At 33.8% G+C, this 26,284-nt stretch overlaps 1 protein-coding gene across 10 annotated transcripts in view; it reads right to left on the bottom strand.

Moving 5' to 3' along the window:
- Col24a1 (collagen type XXIV alpha 1 chain) overlaps positions 1–26,284 on the bottom strand; it is a 353,893-nt gene that overhangs the window by 249,034 nt on the left and 78,575 nt on the right. For 8 of the 10 annotated variants that reach the window (XR_012449831.1, XM_074079547.1, XM_074079548.1 and 5 more), the window contains 8 exons: positions 23,221–23,274; positions 19,091–19,135; positions 8,160–8,213; positions 6,338–6,382; positions 947–1,000; positions 826–870; positions 540–593; positions 234–287 (listed from right to left, as the gene is read on the bottom strand). Coding sequence is in view for 9 of the 10 variants with exons in the window: in XM_074079547.1 (XP_073935648.1) it covers positions 234–287; positions 540–593; positions 826–870; positions 947–1,000; positions 6,338–6,382; positions 8,160–8,213; positions 19,091–19,135; positions 23,221–23,274 (405 nt within the window). In the remaining variant the exon portion in view is untranslated. Of the gene's footprint in view, positions 1–233; positions 288–539; positions 594–825; positions 871–946; positions 1,001–6,337; positions 6,383–8,159; positions 8,214–19,090; positions 19,136–21,052; positions 21,076–23,220; positions 23,275–26,284 lie in introns of all 10 variants that reach the window. The other 2 variants (XM_074079551.1, XM_074079545.1) reach the window with 2 other exon arrangements.

Genomic DNA, 26,284 nt, shown 5'->3' with positions numbered 1-26,284 from the left:
AGGGCTCAAAGAAACTTGCCTTTGGCCTTGGGATAAGAATATTCTAATAGTCTATGAAATATGAGCAGAAATTTTGAGGGATCAGCTACATTCTAAAATTGAAGAAAGAAAATGCAAGACTAATAGGCTTATGTCTTACTTCCTATATTCTAGTAACATCAACAAGTATCAAGACTCATGGAACAGCCTGAACACTGATAATAAGAAAGAACAAAGCAAAAGTTCAAACCTACTGAAGGTCCTGGCTTCCCTCTTATTCCTGGTGGTCCTGGCAAACCAGCAGTGCCCTAAGGGAAGAGAACAATGGAGGGAAAGAAAGCTATTGCATCACATACACGGAAATATACCTCTATCTGTAACTACTAAAAACATTCATGGGGGTGGTCTCCAAAAAAGTGAGAAAAATTAGTTTTAAACAAGAATTCAAAACAATATTCATACCATATACTAACAAAATACCTGATTAAAAATAATGAGTGATCCTTTCTTTTGAATTTATGCCTTTTTATGCTTATATAAAATTAATGGATAAATGTTACCTTATCTCCAGGATACCCTGGTTCTCCCGGCTCTCCTGCAATGCCTTGTTCACCCTGGAGAGTACAATTTTGTACAAAGACACGTCTGCATTATAAACATGCTTACATTACAGGAAAGAAAATATTAATTATAGAAGAATTACTTCTCTTATTTTCCTACTTCTAACAAAGTTAATATAAGTGACGATACATATTAGACCCTATAAGTAAAAACAAAAATTTTGTGTAAGTTCTGTTTTTGAATGTGATAAATTATATCTATAACAAAGTTTAATATTTAAATCACCTTATCACCTTTGATTCCAGGTAGTCCCTTTTTCCCTGAAAGGCCCTAAAAGAAAGATGACATTTTGTGACATCATGAAGAAATTAAAGGGGGAATGTCCATGATGCAAATGAAACCATACCACTGGGCCAGGAATTCCGGAAGGTCCAACTGGTCCTGAAGGGCCGACACTGCCCTGAAAAGCAGTAAGAAAGATGTTGTTAAACATTCACTAGGATTACACAGAGAATTGATAAAATTAATTAATAAATTCATGAATTTAGCCAGGAGATGGTGGCTCACACCTGTGATCCGAGCTACTCTGGAGGCAGAGATTAGGAGGATCATGATTCAAGGTCAGCCCAGGCAAAAAGTGAGACCCTATCTTAAAACCACCCCACATACACACAAAAAGGGGTTGTGGAGTGGTTCTAGTGGTTGAGTGCCTGACTAGCAAGTGTGAGGTCCTAAGTTCAACCCCCAATACTGAAAAAAAAAAAAGATAAATGAACTCAGAGTAGTTTATCTCACTAAGATCCCACTTTTGCCTGTTCTTCAACAATTTCTCCTTCCCACATTTTAAAATAACATCAAGCTTTTAACATTTGTTCAATCCATCCTATTTCCTGAACCCCTCTCCTACTAGTCTTGTGCACAAGAATCCTTCCTTCAGTTTCCTGTTCTACTTGTTGTCCATGACATTCGTCTTGCAATATTTTTCCAAATAGTTAACACCAGGCAGAAATATTTTAGTGTCATGTTCCCAGGAAGTAGTTAATAAGTACTTCACTTGATTGTCTTAGTTTTTATTCTATCCATTGTTCATCAAATGTTTGTTGAGCTGTTGTTATTATGTGCCAGGCATGGTAATAATTTGGTTTTATGATTTGAAATTTATAGAATGAGATAATTTACCATGATTTTAGGGACAAAAAGCTCTACTTTTCTGGGATTATCTGATTTATCCAGCATTTAATACTTACTGAGTCTAATATGCTTCAGACACTAACAGTTTTAAAAAAACAAAGATGAAAAAGACATAGTGTTTAATGTTCAGGTTCTCAATTTAATTTTCCAATTACTCAAAAACAGTACCAGCAGTATCATCTCCTACAAGTGAGAGACTTAGAAAATCTCCTTTAATATGTCCTCCTAGAAAACAAAGATAATAGGAGCAACAGGAGTATTTTCAAGAATAATTTGGGGGGAAATGTGGGCATCCCATGATGGTTTGGAGACCAAAGTACTTTCTGTCAAGGTCTCATTCCCCTTCTTCACTATCTTTGCCCTGGTTTCTATGTCATTCTTCATCCTGAAGACCAAGCTGCTTCACATTTCTCTTTATGAATGCCTTTGAAGATATAGTTACCAATACTGGGCTGCACTTCTACTACACTCCATTCAGTTTTTTTCTATTTCCTAGAATTACCATAACTGGCACATAATAGTTTTGAAATAAAGTGTGGAATGAATACTGATGGAATTAATTATCTTAAAAAAACAAATTCAAAACAGTAATCTCTAGGGTTCTATCTCCCAATACAGCAGTGCATTTGTAATAGTCTACATTTATATAATACAAGTTTCAGAATGGAAAGTATGACATCTTCACTTTTGGATGAGTCTTAAAGTCTGTGAAATATAACTAAGATGAATTACTCCCAACATGTTTAATCCTGAAATATATGGTAATGTTAGAAGTAAAGGATAATACTTTCCAGCTTAATAAATATGAAACATCAGTACATCACTGCTTGTAATTTTAAATTCTGTCAATAGGAAACAGTTGTTCTGACAGTTAAAGTGACTAGTTTATTCAAAGTTCATAGCTTTAACGCTTATGATCAGTTCAAAAGCACTTCTGTTTGGAAATTATACAGAAATAATCCATTTAAGTATGGAAAAATATCTCATAAACAAAAAGTTTTCTATTTGTATACTATTATTTTGTCCATAAGCAATACAATATTCTTGAATTTTGTTTCAGTAGATACATTACTGTGTATAATTTGACATTTTCAAATGAAGGTACTTTGTAAGTACAATATCCTATTTTACTTTTTCAGTGACTCTAAAAGAAAAATCATAAAATAGTAAGTATTGGGACATATCAAAAAAATCTGTTATAGAGGACTCAGTAAAATATAAAGTAAAAATTGAATGGTATGAAGTTTCCAAGAACCACCATTTATTTCATGGCATATCACAAGTTGTGTGGGAGATCCTTGTATCGAAAAACTATGGCTTTCTGAAAGCAATCCTTTTTTTTTTTTTTTCATTTTTCTTTTATTATTCTTATGTGCATACAAGGCTTGGTTCATTTCTTCCCCCTGCCCCCACCCCCTCCCTTACCACCCACTCTGCCCCCCCCTCCCCCCCTCAATACCCAGCAGAAACTATTTTGCCCTTATTTCTAATTTTGTTGTAGAGAGGGTATAAGCAATAATAGGAACGAACAAGGGTTTTTGCTGGTTGAGATAAGGATAGCTATACAGGGCATTGACTCACATTGATTTCCTGTGCGTGGGTGTTACCTTCTAGGTTAATTCTCTTTGATCTAACCTTTTCTCTAGTTCCTGTTCCTCTTTTCCTATTGGCCTCAGTTGCTTTAAGGTATCTGCTTTAGTTTCTCTGCGTTAAGGGCAACAAATGCTAGCTAGTTTTTTAGGTGTCTTACCTATCCTCACCCCTTCCTTGTGTGCTCTCGCTTTTATCATGTGCTCATAGTCCAATCCCCTTGTTGTGTTTGCCCTTGATCTAATGTCCACATATGAGGGAGAACATACGATTTTTGGTCTTTTGGGCCAGGCTAACCTCACTCAGAATGATGTTCCCCAATTCCATCCATTTACCAGCGAATGATAACATTTTGTTCTTCTTCATGGCTGCATAAAATTCCATTGTGTATAGATACCACATTGAAAGCAATCCTTGATTGTTTTCAGCTCATAAAGGGAACCTGAAGGTTATTCAATATTCCTACCTACCACGTCCTCTTCTGTGAGAAGATGGAACAGATTAGAAGAAACACTGTCATGTATGAGAGTTTAGTTGCAGGTGTCTGGTATGCAGTACCAGAGGCAAAATAATCTCCCACACAGCCATAAATAATAAACTTCCAAGTTAACAGTTAAGAAAATTAACACAAAGCATTGGTTCTTTATATTAAAAACAACAATCACTGCTGATTAATAATATCAGCATATTGTGGAAAGGACTGTGAGTTCCACACTGGGCTTTTTAACCACACCCACCATACCATAGTGGTGGGTTACTAGTGTAACTTACAAAGCAAACAAAAACAACCACCTGCATGGAGAAAGATAAATAGACAAAACAATAACATTGCTTACCAGAGACTCTCCCTGCTTTAATTTTACCACAGTTCTAATAACTGTGTCCCTGACTCAAATATTTCTTTGAACAAGTTGTTACCTTGTGCTTTGCAGCAATTAGTTAAGAAAAAGAACATCAAAATTGAAGTCAGAGGACTTTTATTCAAATTCAGGTTAAAACTGTTGTGGCTATAATTTATGGCATAAAATTTGGAGTTTTAATTATATCATAATTAAGTGGATACTTCATATGTTAAGGCAAGCTCTAAACTGATTTTTAAAGAAAGTTTTACCTCTGCTACTCGTCATATCTACTTTGTAAAGATATTTGTAGCTTACTTTTAAGATTCTATTCTCATTAGGCTACTGATATTTTATAAATGGGCATCATTTCTACCTTTAGTTCAGTTGAATGCAAAAGCATATGGGCCCTAAAATTTATGTAAAATATCTGTAATTTATATTCCTGTCACAGATAAGTTTGACTGAAATATTTATGAACCTGTATTGTAAATATCAGTCTGTTCACTTGAATGAATAATCTAATATATATCAGAAACATATTTATTTGGACTACATTGTTTTGGCTTCATAGAGTTGTTTTTGTTAAATTGTGCTTTGCCTTCATCAGAAACCCTAATGAAACTCAAGGTTGAACTGGTTAAGCAGATAGTCACATGTCTTTCCAGTATAATAAATGAATCATTGAAATATTTAATGACATTGGTGAAGTCTTGTTCTTCCCTTTCTTCAGAATGGCTCTCCTAACCATTTATTCAGTTTTATTCCATGAACTAAAATCTACAGTTATCATGTGTTTTTGTTCATGTGTTTGTCTCTCTCCAAATTGGATGGTATGGAAGATTAACTCAGAGGACAAAAGTGGCTCTTCTGTGTTTACACTTTCAAGGAAATTGAACCCTAAGGTCCTCTAATGATATCGGTATAAATATGTGTATACATACATATAAAACTATAGAAATAATTTTAGCTTATCATAAAATGTGATTCTTTATTTATATAACTAGTCTAATTTTCTTTCCTTATTTATTAGCATATAATTGTTGTACAGGAGTATACATTGTGATATTTACATATGTGCTTATAATAAATCTTAGATTTAGCCCCTTCATTGTTCTCTTCTCCCTTCCCCCAATTAGAATAATTTCAACAGGTTTCACTCTTCTGTTTTCATATATGAATATAAAATACACCACCCTCATTCACCCTTTCCTTATGCCTGCCCTCCTCCCATTGGTTCCCATTCCAGAAAAGACCTCTTTTACCCTCCTGCCCTTCATTTTTTAAAAGTATATTGATATATACTTCAGGCATATATATAGTGCTTTAATAAAATTAACTCCCCCCATCACTTACTAATTTTCTTAATACCATTCTCCCCTAATATTCAACAGATTACAGTATAGTACATTATATTATATTCATATATCAAGGCGTTGTTTCAGTGTTTTTATTTTCTATCCTTTTCTTTCCCTCTCCTGCCTGGCATAGTTCCCTCAGACTCACTAATACATTTTTGTTCCCTCACTATATGATCATATATGTATCTGTATATACATTTAACTTACAGGTCTATCTTCCACATATAAGGGAAGATCTGTGACTTTTGACTTTTTGAGCCTGGCTTACTTCACTTAATGTGAATTTCTCCAGTTCCAGCCATTTACCTGTAAGCAGCATAACTTCATTCTTCTTTATGGCTGAATTAAAACTTTATTGTGTATATATACCACATTTTCTTAATCCATTCATCAGTTGTGGGGCATGTTGGCTTCTTCCAAGCTTAGCTTTGTAAATAGTGCTGCAATAAATATGCTTGCACAACTGGCTGTATTATATCTTGGAGTACATTCCTTCAGATATATGCCCAGGGTTGGTATCACTGGACAGTATGGCAGTTCTATTTTTAGTTTTTTGCAGAACCTCCATAATGCTTTTCATAGTGATTGCACTAATTTACATTCCCACCAACATAAAAATCATAAAATATGATTAAATTTTTTATTTACACAACTAGTCTAATTTTCATATTTGGTTAAAGCATACATTTGAACAAGGTTGATATCCAAAAAGAACACTAAAAACTGTCCATTTTCCTAAGCTTTAAAATCACATATAAAAATATAAATTATACAATAAAATATTTCATAGGAATGACAATATTAAATGTTACTTACTCTAAGTCCTGGAAATCCTGGAGGACCAATGCCACCTACAAGTCCCTATTATAAAAGAAAAGTGCAAACTTTATTAAATGTAATTTCAAACTACTGAAGGTATTTTCTGTACATGAACATAAATATTTATAAAAGTGAATACACAAAAAATTTACCTCCTATTACAGCTAACTTCTGAAACTACCCTATTTTTATGCATCTTCCTGAAAAGGGCAAATCTATGTAGATAATTAGTGTCTTCATAGATACCAGGACTACCACCTGCCCTAGGCTGTAGAATTCTCTATGCCTCCTATGCACGTAATAAAGGAAATAAATATAATTGGTTATCAATATTATAGACACAGCTAGCCTATATATTGTATGAAAAGACAGGTCGTAGCATATAGCGTTAGAATAACATTAGTAGTTTAAAACACTTTTATTACCCCTTTTGAATTATTTAAATTCTCTAATCTTTATTTTTCTCATATATAAAGCAGAAATAATATATTTTAATTGTTGTAAAGATTATAATATACTAGTGTTACATCATTTACATGGCACAAGTACAGGGATAAGTCCTAACTCCCTTTTTTGTATTTTAAATTATTTAGAAACAGACACAGTATGAATTATAGAGAACTATAAACCAAGCTAAAAATAACCAATTTACTCTTGCATTTAAGGACTCAAAATACTCTTCAAGAAGAATTATGATATATTTTAAATAAAGAGCAGATTTTAAAAAGAAAGTTTTAATATTGTAAGAGTTCAGCCCTAATAGGCTTCACAGATATGTTGACAAAAAATTAAGTAAGATGGCTTCACACTAGGTATGCAAGCACACAAACAGTATTTTTTAAAACCTAAATAATGCTATTTCATTATGCTTGAAATCGGAAGTTCACCAGAATCATGGGCAAGAAAAAGATGGTAACTATTCTATCTAAACCACCATTCAACTTTTTAACAACTTATAGCCAGTTTACTCTTGCATTTAAGGACTCAAAATGCTCTTCAAGAAGAATTATGATATATTTTAAATAAAGAGCAGATTTTAAAAAGAAAGGTTTAGAATTTATCTGGAAATAAGTTCTACTCTTATCTGCCAGGCCTTATAACAACTGAAACCTTGACTAAGTTCATCTTATCAGCTAACTAATTGTAATTTGGAAAGAGAATATAAAAAAAAACTATTTAAAAACTTTATGATATTGATTTACACATGTCTAAATGTAGAAACTTGTTCTAATTTAGGCTTATAAGGATTTTGATTCTAACTCACTTTAAAATCTAAAGAAAACAATGTATGCATGGTATAGGCTGGGGGTGGCGGGGGGGATAGTGATCAAATGCTCTTTGAAGGCAAAAGTGAGGCTATCTCTACCTAATGCCCACAAACAGAAACCCATCATCATTGCTTGGTAATGTAATGAAACTAATTTTAATGGTAAACTCTTTCCCAATCAGAACACCAACAGCTGAATAATCCCAAAGTGGAAGACTTCTCTATAAAACACTTAAGAAATAAGGTGGGTCAATAACAGGTGCACATTGTTTACATGAGGCAAGATGGTATTATGACCAGATATTTTTTAATATTTTACATAATCACACTTAATTTGGTCAAAATAATTAACTTTAATGTTTGTTATGAAGGAGTTATCCAAAGTATTTTGGCTTGTTTCCCATTTTGAAAAAAAATCACAAATTAAAATATGTACAATGGTGTGGAAACTGTCAGTGTCTATTCACATGTATGATGACAAGGATGGCTAGGCACTTGCTGTGGAGTATAAATGATGTTAGAACCAAGGCTGGATCTTTGCAATGTACTCACAGGACTGCCATCGAGACCAGCAGAGCCTCTGTCTCCAAAGTCACCTGGAAAGCCCTGGCACAGAAAGAGGAAGAATACTTATTAAAGTAAAAATACATAAAGAACTAATTCTCCATTGTGTTTTCTAATAGAGAATTTAGTAATAAAAGATATTTATTTTCTAACCCCTAAAGTGTGATGCAACAATTTTTTTTGCATTACATTTTATTGATTTTTGGACTGGGGGCATGGCTCAAGTGGTAGAATGCCTGCCTAGCAAGTGCAAGGCCCTGAGTTCAAACCCCAGTATCACCCCACCAGAAAATAATAGTTCTATGTTTTATAAAAGTTATTTTACATGCTACATAATATAACCAGAAAGATATAAATTTGTTCATCATATAAAGAATCACTGAATGAGAGAGAACATAACAAGATTTCTTACTGGCCAATTCATTGGTTATTTTTGCTATTTCACATTGTTCCTATAACTATACCACAGAGAGCAGCTATTATTAAGCACATATCCTATGCACATAATAAAGGAAGTATTTACACAGAGTATTATATATACATTTTTCATCTTCATGCTGGGCAAAGTCCATATTTCGAAAACAAAACCAAAAGAGTGCAGGCATAGCTCAAGTGGTAGAGTCTAGTCAGTGTGAGGCCTTGGCTTTAATTTCTAGTAATAGGGGAGAAACATATACCATTAAATTCTTATAACTTCCTAATTTAGTCAAGCCAGTATTAAAGAATACTAGATTGCCAAAAACCACTGGTTCCCTAGTATAAATGTTGGTCATTGTATAATCAATTGTTGAAATACATGTTGATAATTATATCATCAATTTTTAAAAATAATTTCTACCAAATCTAGATTCTTTTCTTATTTATGAAATACTGTACAGTTAATGCCACCAAAAGCATCATTATATTTGACTATATATTGGGCACATAATATTTTCTTTAAAAGGACATCATGTCAATGTTTAACGCTGTAGAATATTTCATTATTTGTTACCAAATATTCATGTATTTCAATTCTAGAAACTACATGCACATTTTTATTGCGGTTGAGGGTTTGTATTCTTTTATTCGTGAATCTTAATATTTGCAGCCACATATCTTCATTGCCAAAATAATAATCTTCAAGATTTGTTAGAAATACATAATGTAAGTAACAAAATAGCTAGCATTTCATGTTAATCTTGTTGCCAATGGAAAGAATTCTTATCATGCTTCATAAATTTCATGTCTGTATCTATTTAAATACAAATTTAAGGGCTTGAGGCATAGATTATTTAGTAGAGTTCTTAACTAGCAAGTGTAAAGCCCTGAGTGCAAACCCTAGTATTGCTCCCCAAACACTATAAATTTAGGAATAATATGAACTGTTCAGTACAAAATATTTCTCTTCTTCCAAGTGCAACTATTGCAAATATCACACCAATTCTTTGATTTTTGGAACTATACACCAGCAAAAAGAAAGGAGCAAGAAAATAAAGCTCTGAATTACTAGAAAACAATATTTCAACATACAAAATTCTACTGCATTGATGCTGAGAGGAAAATCAGATAGTTGATTTATCTTTCCTCTTACATAACTATTTCTGCTGCATGAACAAATTGTCATACTTTTAAGTAGTTTCTGTCTCCAATATCAGCAAAGGTATCACCTACAAACTTCATGACCTTCAAATAAGAGATGTGCAGAATTTTTCTGAGGCCTAAATACACTGTGGTAGCCAGCCTCAATGATGGACTCAATGATCTGTGACTTTTGGTCCATGCTCTTCTGTACTCCCCTCTCACCTTGAATCTTCCATAGATTTTTGTCATACTTTAGTTAGCCAAATATGGTTATTACAGACTATGCTCCATAAAGTTGAATACAGAAAAGACACTTTTCTGAAAGAGGCAGAAACACTTAAAAATTCACACACTTTTCCTTAATACTCTAGTGACAGCAATTCTTTCTTTAGGATACAATGAACTGTAACTATTTTCTCCCCCCATGAAACAGAGAAAACAATTTTTAAATTCACAAAATGTATGTATCTGAGACACTACTGTGTAGTATGTATTTAAGATTGCCATGGGCCAAGTATAGACACTGATAACAGATGTCAAACAGAAGAATCTTATATTCAGAAATTCTAACACTGGGATTAGAAGCCAAAATACAGTTTACTTCAAAAAGACTTTCCCAATAAAAAGATACGTGAGAAAAGAAAAGACACTTTTTTTCTATAGTTAGAGAGGTGAACATCTCTGAAGTTTGGGTGCCTTGAGGGTGCTATTTTCCTCACTACCCAAAGGGTGTGATATTTTTGTCTTCATAGAAAGGAAAATCAGTATGGTTTTGTTCTTTGTCAAATGTATTTATTTAATTTATTGCAGTACTTGGGATTGAACCCAGGGCCACACACCTGCTACCCAAGTGCTCTACCACTTGAGCCACACTCCCAGTCCTCTTTGTCAACCTTTAAGTATAATAAAAATTTTGATTACTTTATATTTTTATGAGGTCTGAAAAGTCTCCTTGAAGAACATCTGTATTTTGAGAACAGTTTTCTAGGTGTTGTTGAGAGTAAATCCCATCTGCAGTTTCAGGTTACCCCTCAATTCTGGAAAGTTAATGTGGTTGACCAACTTAGTATAAGGAAGATGCTATGATTAAATAAAGATGAGAGTCCTGTAAATGCTTTTGGAAAGCAACTCTAGAATTTCCTGACTGGTACACGGTGGAATGAACTTTGGAGATCTTGCACTAACAAGGAAGCTACTTGAATTAGGTACAATATATAAAATCCACAATTACCAAATACATACAAATCATCTCTCCTATTTTTTCTTACACAGCATTTTTGTTTTCTATTATGACTCAATGGCTACTTTATGCTTTTAAAGAATCTGACTCATACCAGATATGTTCCAAGAAGCTTCTCAAATGCAGACAGTAAAGTATATAAATTTGATCAGCACTGCTATCATGTTTAAAGAAGGTCTGATAAAGAAGGTCTACTCCTTGTTTTTAATCAGAGACTTCTGGAGAATGAACTTTAGTTGAGTCCAAATATCCACAGATAGAGAGCAAAAGGATGGATTTACCCATGCCTCTTCAAAGGGAGATGGTTGGTTTTATTTAAGGTACCTTAGCATCCCATGGATGCCTTCTTAATATTAATTGCCAATACACATTTTGATCTAGTTGTGGCATGTAAAGACGAGAAAGGTAATAACTTTAATACTTCAATATCTGAAAGCATGAGTATACACACAAATAGACTAAAATGTAACTAACTACATGCTGTCTTTAAAAATAACCATAGTGATCAGTAAGGGACTGAATCAAGAACAGTTTATCAAAGGAACAAAAGAGAATCTCAAAGGCCTAGAATCTAAGATCAAGGAATAAATGAATGTGTTAATTTAACTCTTCTTTAATACTCTTTGACACCAAAGTATACCAAATTCCTGACAAAAACAATGATCTTACTTCAAAGTAATGGTCCTGGTTTAAAAAAATAAAAGAAACACTGTATTACAAATATTAACTAAATCTGTAAATGCTGAATAAACACAATATTTTATTTTGGGGAAAAGAGCATTTCCTGGGAAATAATATTTAAATAGAAATAACTTTAAATACAAATTTTAAATTTAAAAAAACGAATATGAGGCTAATAAATAATTACCTCGTTTTAAAACATTACTTCTTGAATAACCAAAACAATGTTGATTTTTTAAAAATGTGTCTATTTTGATGGCATTCATATGTGGATATATATGGGTTCTGCCTACGAGAAGACATATCTTCTAAATCCATAATTTATTAGAAAAACACCAATATCCCTAAGTTAGTTCATAACAACTTGATTTTATGTTTAGTGTTTACCCAGGAAGCAAGTGATCATTCGACCAGCAGTATAAACATGTGTTTTATAACAACAGCTTCCCAAATCTGAGCTTAGTAATGTTACTGTCATTAGACAATTTTGGACAAAATTTTTGCTCCTTTATGCGTCTGTGCTATACATATATTTGATATGATGCTAATTAATATTTTATGAACTATTCATTTCAAACATGGAGCATTAGTACACAGCAGAGAACCCAACTCAGTAATCCAAAGAAGCTTGTTTGATTAATATTTAGAAAGACCTGAACTCACATAGTTTTTCATGACTATAACTTTACTATATTACCATCAGTGTTTCATTAGTATACATAATACACAAAATAATTTATGTAAGCAATTTCTGGCCTTAGTTTTACAAACTAAAAATCTAAGTGTAACGTTACAGAAAGCTTAAAAGTTACTTTTTTGTTGTATGTTACAATGATTATTTAAAATTGAACCATACTCCATTTTCATAAGGTTGAGCATTTCCATCTATCTAAAATTTGAAGGAAACAAACTCATTTAAAACTGGACAGCGGGAAATGTCAGGCAGTGGATACTAAATTACAGTTAGAGATAGGAGTGAGAAATTCTGGTGTGCTATTGCACAATAGGATGTCTATACACAATGATAACATACTATATATTTCAAAAAGCTATAATAATGGACTTTTTCTGTGTTTTCACTATAAAGAAATGATAGAGTGTCTGATTTAAACATCACAAAATATCTACATGTATCAAAATATTATGACATTCCATAAATATGTACAGTTTTTAAGCAAAAGTTAAAAATTTAATTAAAAAGAAAGATTTCTTAAAATAATTAAACAGGAATAACAATTATAATAAAGTACATCTTCTAAGATTATTCTAACAGCAGCAATAAATAACATGAGATCCACACAGCAATATTATAATGAAACCTCAACCCAAACTTTTAAATAGCTCTTAAATCAGCAGAAAATTGAAAGTAATAGTCTTTGACAAAAGTTTCTTAGATACTGGAACATTTAGAATTCAACATTTCCAGTTTTCTGTCATAGCCTTTCAAATGTATATGTGCTTGCCATATTCTTTCTGGTGACTATACTTGTGCCTCTATTTGTGTATCTACTTCACATGTAATAAATAGTACATGTAGTTTAATAAATTACCAAGAGAAAATGGCCATATTCATATCCTACACATATAATATTATTCATTTCAAATATCATCAAAAGATGTTTTTCCTCCTACTGTTATAAAATAATAAATGGCCAAGCTTTCCATGGAATTTTAATTATCCAAAATGAAATAAAAATATCCTATGAAGCATAATATATCACTACCGCTACGTTCTTTCCCTTAATGCCAAAGTTATTTGAGGATGATTTGATTTACAATAAACAGAAATAATAACACCAAGAAATATTTATATATAGAAAAGTTTTCTGGAATAGTGTCTGAGGTCAGTCTTGCCATAACGGTCTTGTGGATGTAACTGCATCTTACTCTAATTACTCAAATTTTCCCTATAAATATGTATAAATCATTTTGTGGTAAAAGAAAGAAAAAGTATATATAGCATACATAACATATTATATAGCACCAGGCAGATTTTCAACTATAAACATTAGTTAGAAAAATGGGACACATGTGTTTTTCAAATATAATTCTTCTAAGGATCTAAATCTAATACAAATGCATGTATTTTAAAGCAATAAAAAATTTTGCAAATTTGTTCTTTACAGTGTAAAGAATAGGAAAATCAAAGAAAGATCCCAGTAATCACTTCATTCACCACTTTCCCACAATTTTCCTTTTGATTTCAATAGAATCCTGCTGGATAATTTATAATTCCCTGTGCAATAGGGAATTATATAACTTCTGGTGAAGTTGTCCATAAATTTCTCTGGATAATTTTATAATTCATTATGGAGTTGGAAAACAGAAATTACCTATAAATTGCTGGTGCCAAGATCAAGGTAATATCTGTGTAAGACCAGTTACATTAACAAATCAAATTGGTGGTTACCCAAGTAATATATAACTGGGGCTTTGAGAAAATTCCCAATTCGCTCACTGATGTCTACAATTCTACCACTGCAAATTAGTTTATTTTATCTTAAGACCCTATATAATTTTTTAAAATTAATAATCGGTAAGGTAGCACTTAAGCATTGGAAATAATTTAAAATCCATTATAAATTGCTTTCTTAATTCTTTTATTAATGATAGGCCCTGATAGGTGGCTGGAAAAATTTAGAAGACACAGAAAGATGTGAATAAATAAGATTAGACTGACATAGTGTCAATTTTAAGAAGGCCTAGATCTTCATCTTTATTTTGGAAATTTGACATGTGATAGAGAAGTATTTCTGTTAGAGTATGTGTATGAGGGTTAAAATGTAAAGGCTATATATGAAAAACCTATAGCCAACATCATACTTAGTGGGGACAAACTGAAACCATTTCCTCTAAAGTCAGGAATGAGACAAGGGTGCCCACTATCCCCACTCCTATTCAGCATAATCTTGGAATTCCTAGCCAGAGCAATAAGGAAAGAAGAAGAAATAAAAGGAATACAAATAGGTAAAGAAGTAGCCAAACTATCCCTATTTGCAGATGACATGATCTTCTACCTAAAAGACTTGAAAAACTCCACTGAAAAATTCCTGGATGCCATAAACAGCTTCAGCAAAGCAGCAGGGTACAAAATCAACTTACAAAAATCAATAGCCTTTCTATACTCCAACAATGAGCAGATTGAGAAAGAATATATGAAAACAATTCCATTTACAATAGCCTCAAAAAAAATCAAATACCTAGGAATAAACTTAAAGGATGTGAATAACTGCTTCGAGGAGAACTACAAACCATTGAATAAAGAGATCAAAGAAGACTACAGAAAATGGAAAGATCTCCCATGCTCATGGATTGGCAGAATTAACATAGTAAAAATGGCTATACTACCAAAAGCTATCTACATGTTCAGTGCAATTCTCATCAAAATCCCAATGACATTCATCACAGAAATTTAAAAATCTACCCTAAAGGTCATTTGTATACACAAAAGACCATGAATAGCCAAGGCAATAGTCAGCAAAAAGAGCAATGCTGGAGGTATCACAATACCTGACTTCAAACTACATTACAAAGCATAGCAATAAAAACAGCATAGTACTGGCACAAAAAAAAATATGAAGACCAGTGGAACAGAATAGAGGACCCGGATATGAATCCACACAGTTACACCCACCTAATTTTTGACAAAGGTACCAAAAACCTATGATGGTGAAAAGACAGCCTCTTCAACAAATGTTGCTGGGAAAACTGGATATCTGCCTGCAGAAAACTGAAACTAGATCATATTTGTCACCTTGTACAAGTATCAGCTCAAAGTGGATTAAGGACCTTGATATCAGACCTGAAACCTTGATGCTAGTACCATAAAGAGCAGGGAATACACTGAAAGCAATAGGCACAGACAGTGACTTCATCAGTAGAACTCAAGTAGCTCAGCAACAAAGAGAAAGGACTGACAAATGGGACTACATGAAATTAAAAAGCTTCTGCACAACAGAAGAAATGCTCTCTAAATTGAAGAGGCCACCCACAGAATGGAAGAAAATCTTTGCTAGCTATGTAGCAGACAAGGGACTGATAACCAGAATATACATGGAACTCAAAAAAAAAACTACACTCGGTGGGGGGTGAGGGGGCAGGGCAGGGAGGAGAAATGACCCAAACAATGTAAATAAATGAACAATAATAATAATAAAAAACTAAATTCCAAAAAAATCAATGACCCAATAAAGAAATGGGCAACTGAACTGAAGAGAACTTTTTCAAAGGAAGAAATCCAAATGGCAAAAAAATACATGAAGAATGCTCACTATCCCTGGCCATAAAGGAAATGAAAATCAAAACCACATTATGATTCTACCTCACCCCTGTTAGAACAGCCATCATCAAAAACACCACCAACAACAAATGTTGGCAAGGATGCTGGGGAAAAGGAACCCTCATACACTCCTGGTGGGAATGTAAGCTTAGTACAACCACTCTGGAAAACAATATGGAGGCTTCTTAAAAAACTAAAAATCCTCCATATGATCCAGCAATACCACTCCTAGGGATATATCCCAGTGAATGTAAGTTAGGTTACTACAAAGGCACCTGTACACCCATGTTTATTACAGCACTATTCACAGTAGCGAAGCTATGGAAACAGCCAAGATGCCCCACTACTGATGATGAATGGATTAAGAAATTGTGCTATTTACACACAATGGAATTTTACTCAGCCACAAAGAAGAGTGAAATTTTGTCATTAACAAGTAAATGTATGGAACTGGAGAACATCATCTTAAGTGATTAGTCAGACTCGGAAGGCCAAAAGTCACATGTTCTCCCTCATATGTGGATAATAGACATAAAACAAATGCAGCAATATTACTGGACACAGGTCACACTAAGGGGAGGCCACGCACAGGAGGGATTGGGCAAGGGAAGGAAGCCAAAAACTTGAATGAGGTTGATGTGCTCAAGGCACAGGAATGAATATAGAAATCTTAAACTGGCTGAGGCCACCATGGGAAGTAGACTAGGAAGGAGTGGAGAGGACTGGTAGAAATGAACCAATTGAGGTTGTAATACATATATGCATGGAAACAACACAAAGACTCTCCCTGTATAGCTATCTTTATCTCAAACTGGCAAAAACGCCATGTTTCTCTTGTTATTCTTTTATGCTTTTTCTTCTACAAAATCTGATAACAGGAGGGAGGAACAGGTTCTGCTCCAGCGGGGTGGAGGGGGAGTTGGTGGAGAAAGGTGCAGGAGGATGAATATGATGAAAATAATGTATACACATTAATGTAAGTGCAAAAGTGATGTTGAAACTGTTCCAGGAATTGGGGGAGGGAAGATGAAAGAGAGCAGTGGAAGGGGTGAATTCAAGTATGATATATTTGATACATAATAAGAACCTTTGTAAATTCTACAATGTATCCCACCTAGAACAACAATAAAAAAAAGACAAGAAAAAAAAAGAATGCAACAAATTGGGTCATTAGGAAGGTACAAGCAGACTTGGCAAATGCCATCCAAAGGACTCAAAATCTGTACTCAGGAAACAAACAATCTGTTTCTTGAAAATATAATTTGCCTAACTTCATTTTACCAAGAAGCAGAAGCCTTTTTTTAAAAAAAAATATCAGTATGCTTATGAATAATAAAGTATAAGTAAATAAAATAGCATATAAAGTATTTAGCTGAATGATGATAACAGTAATGGCAGTTTCTGTGGTTATAGTTGTTATAAGACCGACTTTCAAGTTAATTAATGCAGGAAAACAAAATGTTTGGATTACTTTTTATTTCTTGAAAGTTTGGTAAGTTTATCTTAAAACCTTCAAAGTGAAAATTTAATAGTTTTATCACATTTTTCCTAAATATCATGAAAAATAATCATGTGCCTTCTAAGCAGTGAGTAATACAGAAAATGAAAATATAAACACATACCTCTATAATAGATTTGTATTCTTAGAAGAATTATAGTTGCAAAACATTTGCATCACATTTTTCATTATGATTAAGATTTTATTCAGGCATACCAAAATTTTAAGCAAACAGTTATGAAAACTCAATTTTTTCCCCATATAATATAGGACACAACATAGTACAGAATGTCTTACCTTAAAAATGTCTTCAGATCATAATAAAAACACAAGTGGAAAGCAGTTATCTTATTAGCTAGGACAACCTGATGCTGCTCCTTTAGACCATGGTTTACTCATTTGTTAAATAAGGTATTGAATGATGTCAAAATAGTTTCCCATTTCTGGAATTACTGTATTACTTAGTAAAATTCAATTTCCTTGACTTTTTAAAATCTGAAAATAGAAGTAGTACCAAACTAGTCTTTAAGCTAACAACTGGCAGGCAATTTCAAAACTCTAGAACCTGAGGTTGAACTTCTAGGACATCTGATTATGCATGAGAAGGTTGAAATAGTGTTTTAAGTTGTTCATGGATTTTCTGTAACATTAGAACCCTAACAGGGAGATAAGAGTTTTTTTCCACTGGCATAGTAAATGGGTTTTATTTTTTATTTTATTTTATTTCATTATTATTCATTTATTTACATGTGCATACATTGTTTGGGTCATTTCTCCCCCCTGCTCTCTGCCCCCATCCTTCTCCCCTCCTCCCTGCCCCCATCCTTCTCCCCTCCTCCCTGCTCCCATCCTTCTCCCTGCTCCCATCCTTCTCCCCTCCTCCCTGCCCCCATCCTTCTCCCCTCCTCCCTGCCCCCATCCTTCTCCCCTCCTCCCTGCTCCCATCTTTCCCCCCTCCTCCCCTCGCTTCCAGGCAGAACCTGTTCTGCCCTTATCTCTAACTTTGTTGAAGAGAAGACATAAGCATAATAAGGAAGACAAAGCGTTTTTGCTAGTTGAGATAAGGATAGCTATACAGAGAGATTCCTAACATTGCTTTCATGTACAACTGTGTTACAACCCACGTTGATTCATCTCTAACTGATCTTTACACTGGTTCCTGATCCCCCTCTCATGTTGACCTCTGTCACTTAAAGGTTTCTGTATTAGGTCCTCTGGAGTGCAGACATCAAAAGCTTTCATGTTTTGGGTTTTCTACGTATTCCTATATCTCCCATATGTGCTCTCCCCTTGTCATGTGATCCAAGTCCAACCACATTGCTGTATTTGTCCTAGATCTAAAATCTGCATATGAGGGTGAACATACGATTTTTGGTCTTCTAAGCCTGGGTAACCTCGCTCAGAATGATGTTCTCCAGTTCCATCCAAATAAATGGGTTTTAGATATCATTCATTACATTTAGAGTTATTTTAAAACCTAAAATTTCCTTTGCATTCTCTAGTAGTATTTGATATACCGTAAAGTGGCAAAAATTAAACTCTGTTGAATGAGATAGATTATGGATGACAACAACAAAAGCAAAAAATGCATCTGTATTTTAATAATGTGAGAAAAATTATATTACTCAACACTGAACTCTAAGAAAGAAAAATCAAGTTACCTGTCTTCCCTTAATACCCATCTTTCCACGGATCCCAGGAATGCCCTAGAATATAGAAAAGTAAAAAGCAAATATTTGCTCAACAAATGAGTTAGATAGTGCAGATTTTGTTTTCTCAAGTATAAATTAGTGAAGTATACCAAAGACATGAATAAACTGTTTCATTAGTGTGGTGTTCAGAAAATCTCCAATATATTCATGTAACAGAAACATCGCATTTCCTCCTTCAAAACAGATTTCTAATTTTATTCATGAATCCACCCTATATACATCCAAATGGGATCCTGACCTTGTGATCAATTATTTGTCCAGAAATAGGCAATATCAATAATGATACAACAGAAAAATGCTATTCCCATATCTAAAAGAAGACCCCCTTCTCTGTCTTCCTCTCTGTTCCGGGTAATCAGTCCTAGGGTGAAGTCAACACTGGGAAAGGCAAGGCAGAGAGAAAGATGACATCACTTCGTTCAAGATCATCTTGGACACAGATCCCACCTAGCCTATGAATTTTTGGTCCTGTAACATGTAGGAGAGCATAGAACTACCTAAGCTTTTGAGCCAGACTATGCATGTCCAAATCTTGACTGCTTATACTACCTACGTTTAGTGTAAGAAAAGTTACTTTCTCTGTGTATGCCTCATTTTCTTCAGCAACAGTGAGAATAATAATTGTACCTATATCTTTGGGTTTTATAGGCAGTAAAGAAGTAAATTCAAATTCGAGTAATTTTAGAATTATCTATGTTCGCATTCAATTCTGTCATGTTTGTGTTATACATTTTGGGGTTCTGTTATTATATTTGCAAATTTTATGTCTTTACATTGAATTGACCCATTTTTACTTTTAAATATCCTTCTTATGACTAGTAATTTTTTGCTTTTAAGTCTTTTTTTGTGATAATTATCATAATTACCCTAGCCACTCCAGTTGTCTTTTTTGCTTTCAATTTATTTGTTCTATTTAATTTCAAATATCCCTCATATGATATAAAAAGTTGGATCACTCTTTCAACACTCTTATACTTCTGCTTTTGAATTGCAGTGTTCAGTCCACTTATACTTACTATAATTGCTAATAAAATAAGATTTATGTTTGGAAAAAAAAAAAGAAGTAAATACAAGGCTGGTGGAGTAGCTCAAGTGGTAGAGTGCTACCGTGTAAGACCCAGAGTTCAAACCCCCAGTGCTACCAAAAAAACCCAACATTAATTCATATGAAATATTTTCAAGGTATCTTGTGCATATATATGCATGTGTGTGTATATGTTTAGATATGTGTATATATGTATATACATGTGTGTATGTATGTGTGTACATATCATATGTATATATATGAAACCATTCAACAAATCATCTGCTATGCCAACACTATTATTAAAATTTCCTAATTTTAAAGCAAGTTTGAGGGGAGCTATCTAATTAGTTGCTATCTAAAGCATACTACTTAATATAATCACTTTGAAACTTGTAGTCACTAAGAAGCCTCAGAGACCTTACTCTTAAAATCTATCACAGCCAGGCATAGTGGTATGCACCTATATCCCCAGCTATTCAGGAGGCTGAGGCAGGAGTATTGTTTAAGCCCTGGAATTTGAGGCCAGCCTGGGCAACATAGTGAGATCCCATGCCAAAAAAGGAAAAAAGGAAGGAAGGAAGGAGGAAAAGGAGGGAAAGAAGAAGGAAGAGAAGGAAAATGGAGGCAGGGAGGGAGGAAGAGAGGGAAGAAGGGAGGGAAAAGAAAAAATATATATCAGAACCATGTAGCTTGGGACATATAGATACATCAAAAAATACCATTAGTTGAAATAATCTGTTTACTTTCAGGTCCACAGTGTTTAATACTCATGTCTCTCTGATTATCAACAAAAGGTTCACAGGTGGACAAGAACTCATTTCATTAAAACTTTATGTAAATGTACGTAACATGGCCAAGTTTCATTTTAAAGTAAATTTTATTACCTTCTCTAAATCACCCAAGAAACCTAAGAACAATGCAGACAAAATTATATAAGCATTTTCATATATATATGTATATATATTTCACGTATGTGTGTGTATATATACGTATATATTACATGCATGCATGTTTACATTGTTGACTTACAGAAAGGATTTTTTTATTTTCTGTTTTCAGGGGTTATTATTTTTTCTGCTTTTTTGTATCTATGTTGTATAGCATAACAACATCCAGTTAGCTCTACCATTTATGGTTTCAATGAGAGTTTGATGTAGACAAATGATATCAGGACATAGCATGATAGCACAGTTTCATGAAATGGTCTTACATTTATGTGTTGAAACAGATCTTGGTATTTTCATATAGACTGGTCAAAACAAGTGCATGTGACTACAGTACCGTGTCTGCCAATGGCCAAGGTCAACACTGGGTTTAAGACTCTTCAGTCCAAGATGACAACATTTTGCAAGGATATACAATTTTGATTTGTTATACAATTTATAAAAAAAAAAAAATCCATGCCAGAAAAGAACTGCATCATAAGCAGCAGGGTTATTAACAAGGTAAACCGAATATCATCCTTTGGGTCAAGAAGAGGCAGTTTAATTCTTTGCATGATAGATGGTATATATCATCTATGAGTCTGCTATATCACATGAAGGTTAAGTAACTAATCTGCTGTGTTATACTGAAGATATTTTTGCTATTGAATGAAGTGACTTGCTAGGTTCATGAAAGGAAAATCGTCATCTAATCTCACCAAAGAAGACTGGGTATTTTAATTGTAACTCCAGCATATTTAAACTCTTTGAAGATTTCTTCACTGCAGGTACATACGTAAGTAATTGCAAGAAAATGTGGTTTGATTTTATCACTCAAAAAACTATTGTAAGAATCAACTAAAGTCAGGTCTTTTCTGTCATAGGAGTTACTGTATAATATAACTATCATTGTGTAGATGCCAGCTAACCTCCCCAAATTGCTGCCTGCATGCTTTATGAAACATTGTTTGACCTTGAACAGTTCCTGTGATCAAACAAAAGGGCTGTTTTTCTTAACTGAATATGTTCCTGTTATTACCAGGTGTCCTAATCTCAATTGCTTGCTTAAGTTGAATAATGCCCAAAATAATCTTCTTGTTCTTCCTGCCCCAAGGTCCCCTTACCCCAAGTGCTCCCTTTTCAAATTAGCCAAACCTGTCCATCAGGGTGAGGGGCAGACCTGTGTTAGAGATGAAAACTGAGTGGACTTCCCACTCTGCACGTTTGCTGCTTACTGGACTCTGTCTATAGCATGCCCTTCTGCAGAAGTAAAATTTTGCCTTGCCAAGTTTCTTTTGAGTTTGTGTTTTCATTCCTTAGGCAATACTCTTGTACCCCAAGTGTATTTATAACACTATCTATTTGAAAAATACATTTAGTAAAGAATAACCTGGTTCATTTCATTTATAAAAATCACTTTCACTTTCCAGAAATGAAAATTGCTGACCTGAACTGCATTCTCATAATGAGGGACTAGAAAGCTAAATTCTGAATATGATTCTTTAATTTCAAATTCTGTAACAATATGCTGATATCATTTAACTCTATTTTTTTCAATTAATGCTATGTCTAAATAAAGGAACACAAATTGAAAGAACTGAGCTGCATATAACACTGAAAACTAGACAAGACAAAATTGCAAGGCCAGAACTCAGTACCTTGATTAATCAGCTTAAGTATAACTAACCACTGTGCAAAGAGTCTACCTTTATTCAAAGGTAGCTGTGCTAATGAGTAACTGTCCCATGGTTAAATAAAACAAAAATGTATCTCCTGAGACTAAATTCTTTGTACATTATATGGCAAAATACATGACCTGTTTAGAATTCATATTTGATTTAAAGATAAATTAATTCTAAAGTAAAAATATCTTAATTATATTTCAATATGTATGTTTAAACATTGAACTTAAAATGTATAATTGTCATATATGTACATGCCATGCTACTTCCTTATAAAAATTCAGTAAGATTTAAGAGCATCTAACAATATACCTGGAAGGTGGTTTTTATTAAACATAGCTTGCTCATTCAGTAAGATTATCTCCCTGACATCTGAACTTTGGCTCCTATTACACATTATCAAAAGCAGATCACTTTAAAAATAATATCAGAAGGACATCAGCTTACCCTTTCTCCTTCATTCCCCAGCTGTCCTGCTTCTCCAGGGGAACCAATGAAACCCTTAAAACAAGAAAATAATCTTTGGATTATTTCATTTGAATTTTCACCTGTACAAATAATTCTAAGTGGAAGTACTTAAAATCTTACTTATAGTAAGATTGAATTTTAAGATTTAAAATATGACTAACTTCCCTTGCCTTCTTGCTTTTCTTCAAGAAATTACAGATCAACCATTTTCATTGAAAAAAATGTAGGGAATGTAACTTAATACATGGCAGCTAACAAAGAATCATCAAGACCAAATCCTTTCCTTTGCTGAATTTTATAGCAGGCAGAAAACACACACACACACACACAAATGTGAGGCAGAAAGGAGATATCAAAGGACTACAAGAAGTAAAGAGGAAGAGTTCCATGCCAATGTAGTAGGAGGCATTGGCAACAGAAGGAGGTTTTGAAGGAAGCTGGCACTTGAGATAGTTCTAGAGAGTAAGTAAAACTTTGACAAACAGAGGCTGGAGAAAGAACACTCCTAGAAGAGCAGCTAGAGTAAGCAGACATAATAGGGAGTCTTTGTAAACAGTAACAAACACTGAGTGTTGATAGATGGTAACTGATTACATTTTAATGTGTAAGATGCTTTAGAGAATACCAAAGACCCATCCTACACTTAGGAAGATTCCAATCTAGTTTGAGAAGCAAGAGACACAGATAAACAACAAAGCAAGGCACTTTATCCTAACATACTTTTAGTTATATCTTAACTATGGCAAACTATTTCATCAATTATACAAAGTATGAGGTAGTTTAGGGGCTATAATAAGGACCTTGAAATTCAGGCTGACAATATCAGAGTTTACGTTTTGGATAAATGGAAGCTACTGACTATGAGAGTATGATAGTCCCCTGATATCAAGCTGTATTTCCATTTATGTGAGTGTGTGCGGTACTGAGACAAGGTCTCTCTATCTTTTCCCTGGCTGGCCTTGAACTCACAATCCTTCCTGCCTCCATTTCCCAAGTAGCTGGGATTACGGATATGCACCGTCATGCAAAATGTATTTCCAAAATATTAATATGTTGGTAAGATACAGACTATATCTACGATACAAAACACTGAATTTAAGAAAACCTGTTAGAAGGCTCTTGTGCATCCAATGGTCCAGGTTTGAAGGATTATGGGTTTGAATCACTGAGTCAACAAACATTATTTTAGCACTCATTGTGTGTCCTCAATAATTTATAGTATGTCCTCAATAATTACATAGATTAGAAAAGTGGGTCATACAAATAAATAATTACAATATCATAAAACAATTGTGATATGATTATTTAATAGGTGATAAGATAAATACAAAATAAAATGTGAACTTTGGCAGCAGAATGACCAACTTTACCTAAAGAGAAAATTAACATTGCTTTACTAAGGAAGCAACATTTGAACTGAGTCTTAAGGGAAAGGAAAGACTAACAGTGCACCATTAATCAATTAATTAATTAGAATGAATGACATAGCATATGTAAATCCTTTTAAATTGTTCAGTGTGGTTGGGGGCAAGAAGTTAGGGAAGAAAAGGTCAAAGGGGCCAGATATGGATGGGTCTTCAATACTGCAGTGCAGAAATTTATATTGTTTTATATTTATAAAAAAAATTAGGTGTACTTTTTATATAACCAAATTCATAGTTTATAAAATTATGTGGATTTCCATGGGTCAACAGATGTTTGTATCTGTTTCTAAGGATCACTGCAAAGATGATTCTAAAGTTTGTAATGAGATTGATAGGCAAATAGTGAAAAACAAATAGAGGAGCTGTGTTTGGTAGAAACAATGACCTTTGTTACTCATTTTGATCTGTGGTCATTTTGGGACATAAACTTTAACTTTCTTGACAAGACATTGGAGATGTGGGGCTCACAAAAAAGCCCCATGGAGACAGAAAAGATTTGAAAGACATATATCTGAAGCCTAAAGGGTAGATTAGAGCTCTGAGGAGAAACAAAATAAAGAGGATTAGAGAAAGATTGAAGTGGGGATGGAAAAAGAATGGTTTTATGGATACAGAGAAATGCCAAGCTATGAAAGAATTTGAAGCAGAGATACAATACAGGAGGCCATTTTGACTAAGTTCTAAAGAAAGCCTATTTATTTTGAATTAGACACTTTGGAGTAAATGCTTCTACAGTAATAAACACTAAATAATTTAGGCATTAAAAAAGTAAATGTTATCTGTATAGTCATAGTAGCATTATTCACAATAGTCAAAAGGTGGAAGTAACCCAAATATTCAGCAACAGATGAAGAGATTCATAAAGTATGGAATACACATACAATGGGAGAGAATTCAGCCTAAAAAAGGAAGGAATTCTGACATGTCATAGGTATGACACAACATCTGACATCTGAAGGAATTATAATACAGCATAGACAAACCTCGATGACAATTACACTAAGTGAAATAAACAAGTCGCAAAAGGATAGATATTGTATTATTCTACTTATATGACTTTATAAAGACAAAAAAGCAGAGTGGCAAATGTCAGGGCAGAGATAGGGGGGAGCAGTTGTTTAATGAGTATAGTTTTAGTTTACTTAGTTGAAGAAAGGCTTTGAGATTGGAGATGGTTCCACAATCTGAATGTATTTAATGGTACTGAACGGATGACTAAACATGGCAAATTTTCTGTGACGTACATTTTACTACAATTGAAAAAGGAAACCATGTCAAGCCATCTCTAAGTAGCTTGGAATAAGAGCTTTGAGAAATTTTGCTCCTGAGGGTGAAAGCCAGAGGAATATTCTTGACAAGGCAAGACACCAGGAACTCCCTTGTATTCTGCAGAATATATGAACCTGCCTTCCTTCCCGTGTATTTAAGGTAAATCCCCTAGGCTGGTCTCCTGGGAGGCAGTGGATCTTTTGAGAGGCCCTTAGGTCACTGGGGAAGTGTCCTTGAAGGGGATTATAGGACCCTGGTCCTTTGCTTTCTCTTTTTTGCTTCCTGGATTTTTGCTCTATCATGCACTCCTGCCTCACCACAGGTTCAAACAGCAGGACTAAACCTTTCAC

This window comes from Castor canadensis, chromosome 7 (genome assembly GCF_047511655.1).
Source record: "Castor canadensis chromosome 7, mCasCan1.hap1v2, whole genome shotgun sequence".
In the NCBI taxonomy this organism is placed as follows: domain Eukaryota; kingdom Metazoa; phylum Chordata; class Mammalia; order Rodentia; family Castoridae; genus Castor; species Castor canadensis.
The sequence above is the reverse complement of the archived record's forward strand: the minus strand, read 5'-3'. Positions and strand labels throughout refer to the sequence as shown.